Source organism: Acanthisitta chloris, unplaced genomic scaffold, assembly GCF_000695815.1.
Source record: "Acanthisitta chloris isolate BGI_N310 unplaced genomic scaffold, ASM69581v1 scaffold25918, whole genome shotgun sequence".
Taxonomy (NCBI): Eukaryota; Metazoa; Chordata; class Aves; order Passeriformes; family Acanthisittidae; genus Acanthisitta; species Acanthisitta chloris.
This window is the reverse complement of record NW_008687236.1, coordinates 13090-28168: the sequence shown is the minus strand read 5'-3', so window position 1 is coordinate 28168 and position 15079 is coordinate 13090. Positions and strand designations below refer to the sequence as shown.

Genomic DNA, 15079 nt, shown 5'->3' with positions numbered 1-15079 from the left:
AGGGAAAGACACACACACACCAGCACTTACAACATTACAACTTTTATTTAGGCTCCTAATATATCTGGTCAAATAGACTTGAAAGATAAAATAGGAGATTCTTGTGTTGTTTGACTGTAATCCTGAGTTGCTCTTTGTCCTCAGCTTTCTGTATCTATTTGTAGACAGAGCCAAGCAACCCTGTACTTCCCTGACATGAGAGTAGTTTCCATCAAAACTGTAACAACTTTGGAAACAGTGGACTTTTCAAACAGCTGTAAGGTTGTTCTAAAAACAGAAATCATAAATATAATTTGCACTAGTGAAGTGTTCCATGAATGCATCACTGAAATACAGAGACTATTTACAGAAGAAAAAAATCTTACTTCTGCCTTCCTATTCCTAATTAATATGATTAATTCCTAATATTCCTTCCTTCCTTCCTTCCTTCCTATTTTTATAAGCTTAGAATACCCTTCACCAAGAGGCAGAAGGAGCTTGCAAAAAATTACAATTAGTCTGCTAGAGGGCCTAAGTTTCATGACTTTGCCTGTATCAAACTCTGTCTTCAAAGATACCTGTACATACAGAATGGCTGAGAGATCTGAGCTGAAAATAAAGAGGAGGATTCTGAAGGTGAATTTAAGTCAATTCACTGAGTTACCATGAAAGCTCTTTACAAAATTGCAGGATACATTTATGAAGACTTTTTAAAGTCCAAAGATACTCAGCCTTATGTACAATGATAATTTTTGAGGGCAGAATTTACTCATGAAAAAAAAAAAAAAGCTTAAGGAAGTAACTAAAGAACAAAAGACCACCCAAACCCCAAACTCCTTCATTCTGAGTGAGGTGTGACTTGAAAATCTGACCCTATTTTGAAAGTATTTACTTCTGTAGCTGACTAAATGGTAGCAAAATTATTTGAAAAGTCTCCCCTGACTTATGCATCCTACATACTTTGTAAATATGTCCTAAGCCTCTTTGTTTATTTCTTCATTTTTCTATTTCCTTTTCATTAGAGTCATGTTTTCCGTTTGCTGCATCAATCTCTTTGGCCTATTTAACACTTTGACTAAAAGTCTCACTGGATAGCAAAGCCACAGTGAAATTCATGGGAGTGGTAACACTAATGTTCATGGGCATTGGAGAGGATATGAAAATCAGTGCCTGCTGCCACAGAACCAAGGATCGAGTTCAGCTAAGTAGTTAAATATTTGCCTGACTAATATATACACATCCTAAGTGAGGTAAACAAGACAACACAAATGCTTACATTGAACCACACATGCTTAAGTTTCCTGATAAACTGAGGTAACATGCTGGGCTATTTATGACACTGATAAAATATAAGTTGTTATTGATTTTTATGTTGATAAAAATGCTAAACTACATAAATGCATAAAAGTTGCCATAATGTATCAGGGCAAAGTGGTCAGGCCAGCATCCTGTTAGCTGCAAATACCCAAATAAATAAGATCATAGGCAGGCACAAAAGGATTTCTCCCAGATGCATTCATCCATCTTCAGTCAACAGCATCTTAGACACATCTAAAGTTGGAAGTTTTATCACTGTGTTTAGCTTAGATACATCTGAAGCTGCAAGTTTAGTACCTACAGGAGCAAACTCTCATCTCTGCATCTGTCTCATCTCCATTTAAGCAGTTCCATATGAGTCCCACAGCATCATGTGGCAATGAGCTATACAACATGAAAAAGTAGTTCCTGGCTCTCCAATAATTTCACACCATCTGCACTTGGCTCTTCTTCTACAGCAAATACTGAGTGACTGCTACATACTCACCTTTTCTTGACTCTTCATTACTTTCTGTCTCTCTGTCCTGCTCTCCCATGGTCATCCCTTTTCTAAACTGGGTCTTTGTATCCTAGTTGTTTTCTCCTGTTTTAAAGCAGCTCTGCTGTTCCAATCATCCCTGGTCTTCTCCTTCTCCATTTAATCCCAACTGCTTTTATATCTTTTACCAGTTACTCAGCACCACAAAATTAGAAACACATTAGAAACCAAGCTCTGTTTGGTTTTCAGTTCCTGATATTCTGCCTGGATTTTTAAAAATATTTTTTTAGGATTTAATTTTTAGCTCTCTGCTGCTGCTTCACCATTAAAGATAGCTAAAGTGACTCTAAATGACAAATTATCACTATATGTGCCTAACTGCCATCACATTGTATGTTGCTAAAAGACTTATGTGAAATTTTTCTTCTAGACTCCTTGCATACTGAAACCTGACAGTTTAGTCCTGCTTATTTTTGATTGTTTATTAGTTCTTCTAATCAGTTATGAAATGGGTTATTCCTTGACAATTCAGTTTCTTTGAAGTTTTTGTACTTCAGCTATAGCTCCACTGGCACACGTGTTTTAGGAGCAGAAATGGTGTAATATGATTTTCATCTGTCAATAGTCTGGTAAGAAAGAGCTGCTTTCAAACATTAACACTGTACTGACAAATTATAATTAGGGCTGAGTATTAAGAGAGTGTGTTGAGAGGAAGGCCTTACACATGTTATAAGGACAGAAGACTGTTAAGAGATTTTTTCAGTTCTGAAAAATATTCAGGTGAAACATACTGTTAAAATGAACTTTAGAAGAAGCAGATGTCCACAAAATGTCTTCTAGTAGCTAGTTTTTTAATTAATTTCCTGCCAATAGGGTCATTTAAGACAGAAGGAGATCAAAAGTAAAAGCAATGTGATATTTTACTAACAAATGGTCAAAGCATACAAGCGCAAAGACTTTCAGTGAAGTCAATAGCATCAGGACCAGCTGAGCTCCCCATATTGCAGTAACACAGGCACATGTTGTACCACTGACAATGCATGAACTGTGTTCATGGCTGGTCTTGTCTGCTCATACTATTTCAGCAGTGTTGATCTCCCTGGCTGAATTTCAGCCCTGTGCCACCTAAGCAGCCCTTCAAGCCTTCCAGCTGCTATCTCACAGTAACTGGATTGCTCTTTGGTCAAGGGGTAAAATTCAGATTTAAAGGGCTACATCACAAAACAATGATCCGCCCAAAAAAACCAAAAAAAAACCCACACACACAGCCTCTACATTTGAGAACCAAATACTGGCCAACAGACAGGAGCACTGGATGTCAAACCAAGGAAAGAGAGAAAATCCAATCCAGAAACTGAGTGTCAGCCACTGTTGTACAATCTGTTTTCACAGAATCAGCTAAATCTGAACTAGTGAATTCCACTTCAGCTTTTGCTCCTACTGCCACTGGTATCTGGGAAATGACTTAAACACAACTCTGGAGAACAGCATGGAACTGGTGTTTTGGAAACACCGAGGTCAATACATTGATAGATCAGATACATGTGCCAGGGTAGTCATTCCAGTGGCACAACACATGATATGTCAACTTCTTTACATAGGTGGGTCAGGAAGAGGCACTATGGCTCTACTTGCAACATCTCTGCATCCTTGTTCAGGTTTACACCAAAAGAAACCCACCAAAATCCTGAATTAAGAAAAGGGTTGCTTTGGATGGAGACTGAAACCCATACAGAAAGGCCACAGTAACTGTGTCTGGTACATTAGATACAGATCCATCACTGATCTTTCATAACATTATTTCATCATTGAGGGAACAGTGTAAATTACTGTAATTTAACTTTTCTGTAACAACAATTTTAAGAGTGATAATCCCTTTTACACAGATAATCTGCAGCACATTTGCTATGCCTTTTTGGCTTCAATTTTTTAACAGGGCCTTAAAACAATTTTTTCCTTAAAATGACAACATTGTATTCTGCTTTTTTTGGTAGTGGGGCTTTGTGCACTCATAAACAGTTTAAGAGTTCCCTTCACACCTGCAGTGCACGTGTGTGCCTGTAATAAAAATTCTCTTATCTGTCCTTTACTGATAACTTAAGAGGACAGTGTTTATAAAAAGACATCATCCTTGTGACTGTAATGGACAAAATCAAGACCAAATCCCAAACCTACAGCAGTGACGGTGAGGCTAGCATGTCCAGAGAAGGAGGGATCCTCCCTGCTGGCCTCAAAGTTAGAGCAGAGAGGCTGAGGGAAAGCAGACCTGCAACTCCTTTCCAGCTGGCAAATCCTGCTCAAAGACACAAGGAAGCAGTCTGTACCATCACAAGGTTTTGTTCCATCCTTTCTTGACCTTCCTGGACTCCATGTTGCTTATTTGGAAAATCGTGGCAGAAATGCTCTCCAATTAGCATAATCTGAGCTATGCTGAAGTTATGCTGCTACTCAGAAACATCTTGCTCAGAAAATGCCCCCCATGGACTTGTTTACACAGCAGGGGAGTGGATTAACATGCATTAGATAGCAGTGTCGTGACTTCTTTTCTTGGCTGCCTCGTGCTGGTTATAACTCTGCTTGCACTGACATCACTGACCAGGCCCCAGTGCCAAGGCCCCAGCAGAAGGAAAATCCTAAATCAGCCTAACCACAGAACAGTTTGTTATCAACAAGACTTTCCCAGCCTTCTTCATCTTAAGTGTTGGTACAAAGTCTGAGAGAAATTTTCTTCCACAGAGAAAACTTTAATCTTCTGGTTAGACAACATCACACACTACAATTTGGTACTTAATAAATTGTTGCAAAGCTATAATACAAGTATTCACTTGGTCACTTATCCTTTTAGCAATAAAAAACAATTGGTACTGAAGTTTAGTTGCAATTTGTTGCAGCTGCTGTGGCCAGGACCCCCTCAGAAAGTAATTTCCAGAGGATTCTTCTTGTTAAAAAGCCATTTTCTTGGCAAGGAGTGGGGTGTCTGGAAGATAGCAATGGGGACAAAACCAAGCACAGAAGTTTACGAGCATTCCTAAAGAGCATTTTAAAAATTCTGTATTTATTTAAGTAATTACAGAAACATTTTATGCTGCTAAGCAGTTTAGTCCTACCACCAAATGATAAAGTAGACTTTTAAGCCTAGGCAGTTTTCCTCTTTACCTGTAAGATGACATATGAGGCAGCATCAACACTTGGCTCCACCCTGGAGAAAGTGTGGAGAGAGAATGTCAACCACCTGGTTTCCCAGTCCTTCCATGGCTCCCAGAATTTCCTTTCTCCGGTTCTGACCTACATTCACTCTCCCTCCCCACCACAGGAGTTGGTTATGAATAATATAAACTGAAAATGTAGCTTTCTTGGGAGTAACAGGAACTGAAAGGCTCTGGAAGACAACTTTCAGTCTCCCTGGGCAACCCCAAAGTGTTCAGCTCACACACGGTGGCTGGTTATGTGAATCAGATGGTATCATTACTGCCACCTGACTGGATGACAAACTGAAATTTAAGAATTACACAGGTCTGGTACATTTTTTTCCCTCCTTCCTGAAGAACAACAGGGGAGATGATATTTGCAAAAGAAAGATAGCAACCACCCAGTACTCCTCCTACCAAAGAGGCAGACAGTAAAAGTCTCGCAGCTCAGTCTGTGTGTTCTGGGCAACCTAATGTCCCAAAAGAGACAGAGAAACACAAAATGTTCTGTTTCAAGATAGACACCAGCATCCTGAGTCTCCCAAGAAATTCACAAATGGGACTGATGTGATGTAGGCTCTGCTCTCTCATTTTCAAGCCAAAAGAGAAGAACAAAGAAATACGGCCAGGCCAACAGAAGCTTCATTTGGCCATTTTTCACTCAAGCTGTTACTGAAGACACGTTATGAAGACGAACGGTCTCCCAACCCAAGGCTCTTGACACTGGCCATGCAGAGTACTATAGCTGTACTTCATGAAACACTAGGACTTGGCCATAAAAAACCAAATCAAGCAAACCCCAAGACTAGAAAGGAGGGAAGTCATATGAAAGCAAAAACATTAAATACAAGATGCCAGCACATCTGTCAGTATGTTTTTTTCAAAATTTTTGACACAGCCTAATTCTTTCCAAAACTTCTGAAAATGAACTGAACTAAGTTAACATCAGTAGCATTTTGCATTTCTTCTAGTGGTTTTACATGGAGTTCTCCCCCTTGCTTCCACAGACATTGTTTTACAGCAAAATGTCCAGTTTAGAATCTTTACAGACTGTCAAGAAGAGATGCACCATTTTCTTTAGGAACATACAGCAAAAAAAACAACAACCCAGAACAGTTCTGGAAACTACTTTGCCCTGTGCAAATGGAAAAATAAAGGAGTTCTTCCCACATCAGATGCATTACTTTCCCTGATGCCATTCTAGTTAAGAATGAGATTCCAAGATTACAAGTTTCCTGCTGCAACATAAACGTATTCTGTTCGCAGTTCCTTTAAGAGATCTCCACTTTAGTCATTTCAGACTTGCAGAGAAGAGATCATGCTGACAGCAAGTCACTGCTTTACTCAAGGCAAGCTGCCAAAACACGTAGAACTGAACCCTGTCCTCTCATTCACTGGACCGATAAATATGCTTTTAAAAGCATGCACAGCCTGGTTCACACTTACATGATGCACAGAGAATGAGGGAGAGGGCTTGCAGAGTGAAGAAACACCTCATTCCCAAGCATGTGCACAACAGTCTGCCTCTGCTTACTGCTAAAAATGGTAAACCAGTGCCATTTGTACTACATATGTGCAACATACATGTCTCAAAGATTCATTACCGTGCATATGAAAATTCAATCATATCAAAGCTTAGCTTTAAGAAAGTCCCAAGGGGCCGAACTGTGTGCTGATGCACTTTGAGAGGGGAAAAAAACCCAACAACTTTTAAACTTTTTTTCTTTTCTGTAGCGTTGCCCTGCTCTTTCCGTTAGTAAGAATAAAATAGCTGCTGAATGAGTGAACTCCATGTTCCCACTATGTGTTTATATCCATTTATTTTCATAACTCAAGTTCTGTTTGTGTGAACACAAATGCATAAATCATAAATGGATTTAGGGCCGATCCCAATAAAACCGCAACTCAGATGAAAAAAACTCTTTTTATTTGAAGACTGCTGTGCTTTGGTCATTTAGTATGAACATATGTAGCCATTTAAGCCATCTCACTCTCTTTCTAGCTACTTTCTGTATCTCATTCTAGAGCAAAGGATTCTGCATTAGCTTGGAAGCATCATAAATTCATCTATTTTCACATTTCATTGCAATTTGAAAATTGATTTGTGTTCATGAAATTTTCCATTAAAATAAATCTACCCTCCAATCAAAAAGGGAAAAAACACCACTGAAGAAAAGTGATGGTTTGAGGACACACACTCTCATTGCACATACTATACTTAACGAAAAAATAAGAGATGAAGGTTCATGTTCTCTAATGAAAACAAAGACTTTTTCAGGCAAACTTTCTTGGCTTCTGTATTGGCTTTTCACATCCATGGATATGAAGCTCATAGAAGCCCATTTCAAGCTAAAGGTACCAGAAACACAGCCTAGATCATAGTAGTGAAAGACAAGGATTTTCAAAGAACTATCCTTCGGTCAGTTAAAAAAAAATACAAAAATAAATCTAAAATTCTTAATACACTTGGAGTTTTATCAATGCCGGAAAAGCAGCATGGTGGCTTCTAGCTTTCTTCACCATTTCTGTAGTATCATACAAACTTTAGCTCCTCAAATCTATCATAAATATCTAATGAGTGCAGTGTCAAAACTGACATGAAGATACCCAGCATCATGGCAGGACATGGTGACAAGCCACATGGCAATGATGGGCCAAGCAGAGCCTGCTGGCCCCAAATCTGACCCTACACCCTGACTCTTGCCAGCCATGACAAATGTGTGCATGTGGAGGGCAGCATGAGCTTGGTAGGGACTTTGACAAGCCCAAGTGGAAAAGGCAGCTCTTTTCTTTGAAGGTGTTCTCCAAGTTAACATTTCTACATACATATAAAATATGTTTGGATATACTTTAAAAAATTACCAAGTATACAAAACTTGGAGAGGAAAAGATTCTTGAAAAACAAACAGAAGCAGGAGCAAGAGCTCCTCCTTTGCAGAGTTAAATTCCTCCTAAACAACGTTTCCAGAGTGAGGCATCTGTAAGTACAACTGTAAAAGGACCAAAGGCTCAACTGACAAGCCATGAGATATGAAGTGCTTGCAAGATACATCCGATGTTGAGATAATTAAAATCAAAATTAAACTTGTGCCATATTTGCATCTGCAAAACATCAGTTAATCAAACATAATGAGTTAATCAGACTCACTTTTCTGAGGGCATAATGTAATCATACTTCATCATCTTCTGTGCTGTCCTTAGACTGTGACAGACTTTCCAGACAGAAACTGACTCTTCCTAAGTATTTGCACACCCAGCAAAACATGAGAGTTCTGGAAATATTCTAGGTGTTGTTGCAAAGTTAAAAGAAAATAGTTGTAATAAAGCCACTTTATAGGGGGTTTTGCTCTATATTAAGAAGTCAATTAATAATAACAAATTGAAAGGGAATTTCCAAGCATAACCCAGGAAGGAGATAATAGTCTGCATTCCATTTTTTCAATTAAGAGACAAGCCACTCTTTAGCAAGACTGCTGCCAGTAAACCAGTATGTCACCCAGATTCCTAACAGCAAACAGCAAGAGCAAAGAATAGATTCTCTGGTGACGTCTGCAGACTTAGCAATTCTGTATTTCTTTTTTTTCTTAAATTAAAAAAAAAGGCAGCTGTTGCTGGATATTATTTCTAGGTATTGTAATTAATTTATTTTTAATCCCATGGAGAAATAATTTATGTTTTGGTTGCTAGCTATTTAAGATATTGTGGTTAGTTTTTTTGTGTCTTTGGTACATTTTATTGTAACATTGTCAGGGCACTGCATTCAATTACTATCATCTCATGCTGTTTTACTTGCTACAAAGCATCATCCAAACATTTTCTAGCAAGTCCTTGTGGGTAACTACATCCTGTCCAAGAAACACATGTATGTCCATGTGTCGATAGGTATGAGATCAGTGTCAAATTAGTAATTTGAACTAGTGCCTCTTTGATTTGGCTTCTATGGTCTCAAACCTCTTAGCTCAAGCTGCAATAGAGTTAAAAAAATAAATACATTTTGACATTAAACTGAGTGCATTTAGAATACTGAGGCTTATCTGATAGCTCTCTATTGTGCCTCTGCAGTGTTAAAACTTATCCCAGCTTTTGACTCCTCTCTCCCTTTTCCAGACCTCACTATCTCTTTGTCAGCCCCATAGTTGTGCCAGTCCTCTCTCTTGGCTATCCCAGTTCTTCCCTTCATTGCTGCTGCTCCCGTTGTGTTTGTGGGGGAAATGGGTGGGACAGTCCCAATGGAAACACAAACTCAAACAGCTAAAAAGCAGCAAAGGGAATAAGAGACCCATCCTGCTTGAGGAAAGAGCTGAAACAATGGCTTGTGTGCAGGACATAGAAAGGGCAGAAGATAATAGTGCCCACAGATTAAAGAAGGAAAATATCTGGAAATAAAGTTTGGGAGGTAATAGCCTACCAGATCATTAAATGTGGTTGAGTGAGAAGTGCAAACTCCAGCACTGCCTGAGGGGTCAAGCCTCAGAGGAGAGAGGGGACTATAACCTAGAGGCAAGAAGTCAAAAAGATGGTGAAGTGAATTAAAAAGGCTACCCTCCACATGCACACACTGTGGAAAGGCTATGCTTTTCAATCACGGCTAGGATATGTGGGATTTTCCCTTTCAAGTTGCATCCCTATGGTTGAGCTAGAGCATTCACATGGAAGAGCTTGTCTGAACATAGCGGAAGTTATAGCTAACAAGCATAAAAATTAATCCACCTTCATTGCTAATCTGGCCTGGTTTTTAGTTATGACTCTATTCACTGCATTATATTTATCTACAGAAATTATATATGCAGACCAATTTCCCAGAGAGCCTACAGTACTGAGGTGTTAGAAGTCCCTAGAAGTCATTTCTCTACATCAAGTTTTGAAAGGAAATTAATAGCAGTGTATAGTACTGATCCCCCAAAAGTAACCTAGACTAATATGCACTGAACAGTCTTGTTTCTGAGCATGTTTTTCCCTTGTGCAAACACTGTAGATACCTTCTGATTCTCTGTGAAATTGGGAAAACATTAACAGTTTGCAGAAAGGGAAAATCCTTCACAGTAGTGACAGTGAAGAACAGTGAAGACAGTGAAATCTCACCGATTTAGCACGTCAATGCTTCTCATTCTCTGCTGATCCAAGGCAGTAAAGGGAATAAGAACAGAAAATAAATAATATTCCTCAGAAAGACATAAAACTGTTAAGTCTTACTAAAATCCACATTTGCCCTGCTAGTCTCTCTGCAAGACAGATCAGCTTGCTTTGCTCATGTGAGTATTTTCATTAATTTGAACTGGAACTTTGCCTGACAAAGGAGAGCTGGATCTTCCCTTTCTGGGCAGAAGCACTGTAACTACCAGCTGAAATACATCAACACTCTAGATAAACCATGAACTGTTGTATCCGTTGATTTATCGCTGATTAAAGACTCCCAAGTTGCTCCTAGTTCTGAGAATTGACATAACTGAAAAACAAATAGGTTGCAGGCTGATGGTCCTTTTATCAGTTTTGGTGAGAGTCCTCTGATTTCCCCTAAGTGTATGTGCAGAGTTGAAAGCACAGCTCAGAGCTGTCACAACCACAAAATTCTGTTAATTTCCCGTTACCTTGATCCTTGATCCTTACTACAACTATTTCCGAGTTGTAAACAAGACAGTCAACTCACCATTTAATGTTGCCAAGATATAAAAGGTACTCTTCTTTTTGAGACATTATAAATGCCACTAATGCAACAGATTGTAGATTGTTTTAGAAAGAAAATCATAGGCCTGTAAATGGCTTGGCAAACTTCAGCGCAAAGTCTCACAATCCAAACGAATCAAGCACTAACCTAATAAGAGAGTAGTTTAAAAAAATATGAAAATGTCATGTATTAATTGGTTCATATGAGTGACACCACTGTAAAAAAATGCAGTGGCTTACCAAAGAGAAATCATTATCACAGAAGGCACTAGCAGTAGAATAAAGCAGAGCAGCAACTGACTGTTCAGCTACAAACAGTGCAGACACACTAGGGAAATGAAATACCAGCTATTTTCTGTCCTTTAAGGCTTTGATACTTCCCATGCTCCCTTTAGAACTTTTTTCCTCTCGGATGATGTTCCTTGTTTTAATGGTACTGTGCTACAGTACAAAGCCAGTATTTGCACTTTGCTTCTATGTGTCTGTCTGCTGGCTGGAAAAACTTCTGCTCATCTCCAAGAGCAAACCCCATCGAGCTGCAGATCACAGTTGCATTCTGGTCTGCTAAAATCTGGCCTAAGCTTAATCTTTGAACTTTGCTGTTGCAATTCCATTAGAAATAATCCAGGGATGAGTGTTTCAGTTCAGTTAATTACCTCAGCCTAGTGGTTACCATCCTCTACCTCTACCTCTACCTCTACCTCTACTTCTACCTCTACCTCTACCTCTACCTCTCCTCTCTCCTCTCCTCTCCTCTCCTTTCTTGTCTTCTTTTTATACCAATTCTGTGTTAACTGTGTTGCTTCAAAAGTAGCATCTACAATTATTGCAAGCAAATCTGAGCCATCCTCACATACATCTGCATGAGGCCATGCAGGACCTGGGGACTGGGTCCCAGGGAGAGAGGGTGAATTCAGCACTGATAGCCCTGAGAGCCACAGTCCCCAGTCCTCCAGGGGTCTTTGCTTGTGCTACACACTGGACATCTTAACATGCATGACATCTCTTCCACCACTACAGATACTTACAGAGCTGTCTCTCACTTGAAGCTTGCCTTGTGAATTCACGCCAGTAACCAGAAGTCCTGAGCAAACCCCAGTCCAGGTTGGCAAGTAAGGGGCAAATCATTCAAATGCCACCAGTGAGTAGTACAACTTGTTTTCCATGAACTGAGTGAACTAAAATCAATTATTCTTGACATTGCACTGAATACACATTGACGTGCTAAGGCTGTTGTACATAAGGGAAGGTGGCAAGACCTCCCCATAAGGCAAAAGGCTTTACAGCACAGCCTAACAAAACTCATGAGACTGAGATAATATTCTGTGGAAAAATAGGACTTGTATATTGACACTTTGTGAATACATAGAAAATATAAGAAAATCCAAGGAGAATAATACAAGGTGTATAGGCTCCTCTATTTCCTCAAGGTGATTCAACATAGTAATTATTACAATGTGAACTAGGAAAGACCACAGTACTTTAGTAATATGAAACACCATCAAAATGTCTGTTACTAAACTTTGCCCAGAGTTAAGGAGAGGCAACCAAATTCTGGGTAAATTATAAAGCAATTGAGTGGCTAAGGAAAGAAAGCTTGGAGGAGTTTAAAATCAAATTTCTCACATGCAAAAACCAAAACTACCACTACTGCTATTGTGCCTGCACACAAAACCAAATTATAACATTCAATTATTAGGAAGCTAATGTGAAACACTTTAGCAAATTCAGTGGATTAATTTAATTTTCAGCTTCTCTGCTGCTGTAAGGAAAATGTAGACAAGATAGAGATCCTTCAGTCATTGAGCATTTTGCCTTTTTAGTGCTGAATGTTGGCAGCTCCCTCACTGCTACACTGTGGCTTATGAAAAGCAGCTGTCTTTGGAGATACTAATAATACCCAATAGTACAAAATCTATATTTTCTGAAGAAGTCCACCTTCTTCAGCATCACAATGCACAACATTCATACCATCCAAGCTGAGACTTGATAGGGAAGCGGAGGACCGATGGCTTAAAAGGCTGGTTAATAGTTTACCACAAAGATAGGTAAATGAAGATTATTTTGAATCAGGCTTCCAAGTTTCCAGGCAGGGTAGAGAGCAAAGAAGACTGCACAAGCAGCCTTTTCTTTTTGCTTTTTCACAAGTTTCTATAACCTTTTCTCTCTTCCTCACACTCAAACTCTCATAACCAAACAAAACTTCCACACCCACTGAAGTGTATACTGGATATGAAACCTAGAATTTATTTCCTGTCATCTTAAACAAATGATAGTACCTTAAACTATACCACTGGGACAGCATACTTTTTTATTCTCACCAAGGAGCAAGATACCAGAGATGAACTTGCTAGGTGTGATTTTTAAAACCAAGCTTGTTTCACCCCTGTGAACAGTTTTTACTTCATGCTCAAATTTTCCCCACCTATTCAAATTCAACTCATTTACTGTCTGAGAGTTAACCAGGAATTTCTTCCTTTACTTCTAGTAGCCCTTTGAAGGAGTCAAAGAAAGAAATTCTGAAGACGGCATTTTTTTAGATTGCTCTTTCTTCCATCAGTTATTAACCCTAAGAGAAAAATGAATGATTTAAAAACTTCCAACTCCCACTTGCACAGTTCTTAACACCAATTATGAGATGATGTTGTCCCAGACAGCCCAGATGAAATAAATTCATTAAAGCTTTGAAAATAAAGTGAGGGGAAGACTAGCAATTATTTATATATAGCACAAAGATGGACAGACACTTGAGCAATGAAGTGATGTCCTACCTCTCCTTGCCGGTGATAGTGCTTGGGAGGTTTTCCCATCTGCTCTAGCATTTTGCCCTTCTTACTGCTAGCAAGCATCAGTCCCTGGTGGATGCCTGCAGATCTGTTGGTTGCCTGAGTTGGAGCCTCCCCCATCAGGGTGGACTTGATGGAGTTCACCTTGGAGCTGGAGCTGTCTAGCTGGGAGCTCTCCACGATCAGGACCGCGGCTAGTAAGAGGAGACAGCAGGAGCACTTATTCCACATCAGCACGATCATTTCCCCTCCCCCAAAAGGATTATCTTTTTTCTTTTTTTTTTTTTCTTTTTTCTTTTTTTTTTTTTAAGGCAAAGAAAACAGAAGAGAGAAAAAAAATTAAAAATATCTCCCAAAGTTATTAACAAAACAATGGATTTCAATGCCACACACTCAAGGAACTGCTATTCTGAGAGACACGGCAGAAAAATAATTTAAAAAAAGAAACCCCTAGGAAAAAAAAAAAATAACAACACCCAAATGTGTCAAGTCTATAGGCACTGAGAACTATCAGGTCTGTGAAGTGATGGCTTTTTCCTCTAGGTCCTCGAGAAGTCCAGGCAGTTCTTTAGGTAACTGAGAGCAATAAGCTGCGAGGCAACCGCAGCCAGGGCAGCTCCACACCAGCGCAAGCACCAGCGCGTTTGCTTAAGCTTCAGGGGAAGAGCGAGCGAGTTATTTCCCTCCACTCCTCCTCTCTCGCTGCACAGCCCAGCAGAGAGGAAACTCAAACCAGATCCAATCCAAGCAGCACCGGCAAATCTGCAACTCTCCCCCCCCTCGACTTTTTTATTCCCCTCCTCCTTTTTCTGTCTTTTGCCTCTGCAGTCAAGCGCCTGGTCTCCTCCTCCTTCTCCTCCTCCTTCTCCTCCTGCTGGAGGTGCCGCTCGGCCTGAGGGTCGCGGGGCTCTGTGGTGAGGCAGTGAGGGGACCCTGCGGACAGGCAGAGCCCCCCGCGCCTCAGCCCCGCGCTCAGCGCTCTCCGCGGTCTCTCCTTCGCCTCCTGATTATCGCAGCCCCGAAGAGGAGCTCACCGTGCTGCGACTTTCGTCCCCTCCGTCCTCCCCTCTCCCCCCGCCGCGGTGCCCAGCCCCGCCGGCTCGGTCCCCACACTTCCCCCCTCGAGCGTGTCGAGGTGCTCCAGCTCCCCGAAACGCTCAGAAGAGCGAAGACCGTTCTTCCCCCAGAGCTGTGGAGGCAAATCCTGCCAAAGCTGGTGCCCAAGCCTGCAGAGTCCACTGCCCCCAGCCACGAGTGCCGCGCTGCACTCCTCGCACACCTGACCCCGCTCAGTGCCACCGTCAGCCTGGGACACTTACTTTGTATTCACCTTCTCCCCTGGCATGAGCACACATCTGGTCGCTGTGAAACCCCCAAGTGCTGCCAACTACTCCCACTCGCTCCAAGGCACCTCCCTGCTGCAGCCCCGAAACACTGTTTCGGAAAAAGGAAGGTAAATAGGTACACAGATCATAAAGTTAGCAGAACTGTGGGAAACCCAGCTCTTAACTTTTCCCTGTTACCTGTAAAAGATCTAGTGCAGTGCCGAGAACATCACCATGAGGCACTTGTGTTCTGCAGTGGAGTATCTACAAGTGCCCCTTGTCTCTCCTCTGGGCATGTGAAAGTGGCGTGGAATGAACACAAGAGAGCGAGGGGAGCAGCAT

General features: G+C 40.7%; 1 protein-coding gene across 1 annotated transcript in view; it reads right to left on the bottom strand.

Annotated features, from left to right (window-relative positions):
• The window catches only part of DKK2 (dickkopf WNT signaling pathway inhibitor 2), a 39154-nt gene extending 25122 nt beyond the window's left edge, over positions 1-14032 (bottom strand). The window contains exon 1 of the mRNA XM_009080495.1: positions 13398-14032. Coding sequence (XP_009078743.1) covers positions 13398-13655 — 258 coding nt within the window. The 5' untranslated portion in view covers positions 13656-14032. The remainder of the gene's footprint in view (positions 1-13397) is intronic.
• Positions 14033-15079: the final 1047 nt, after the last annotated feature.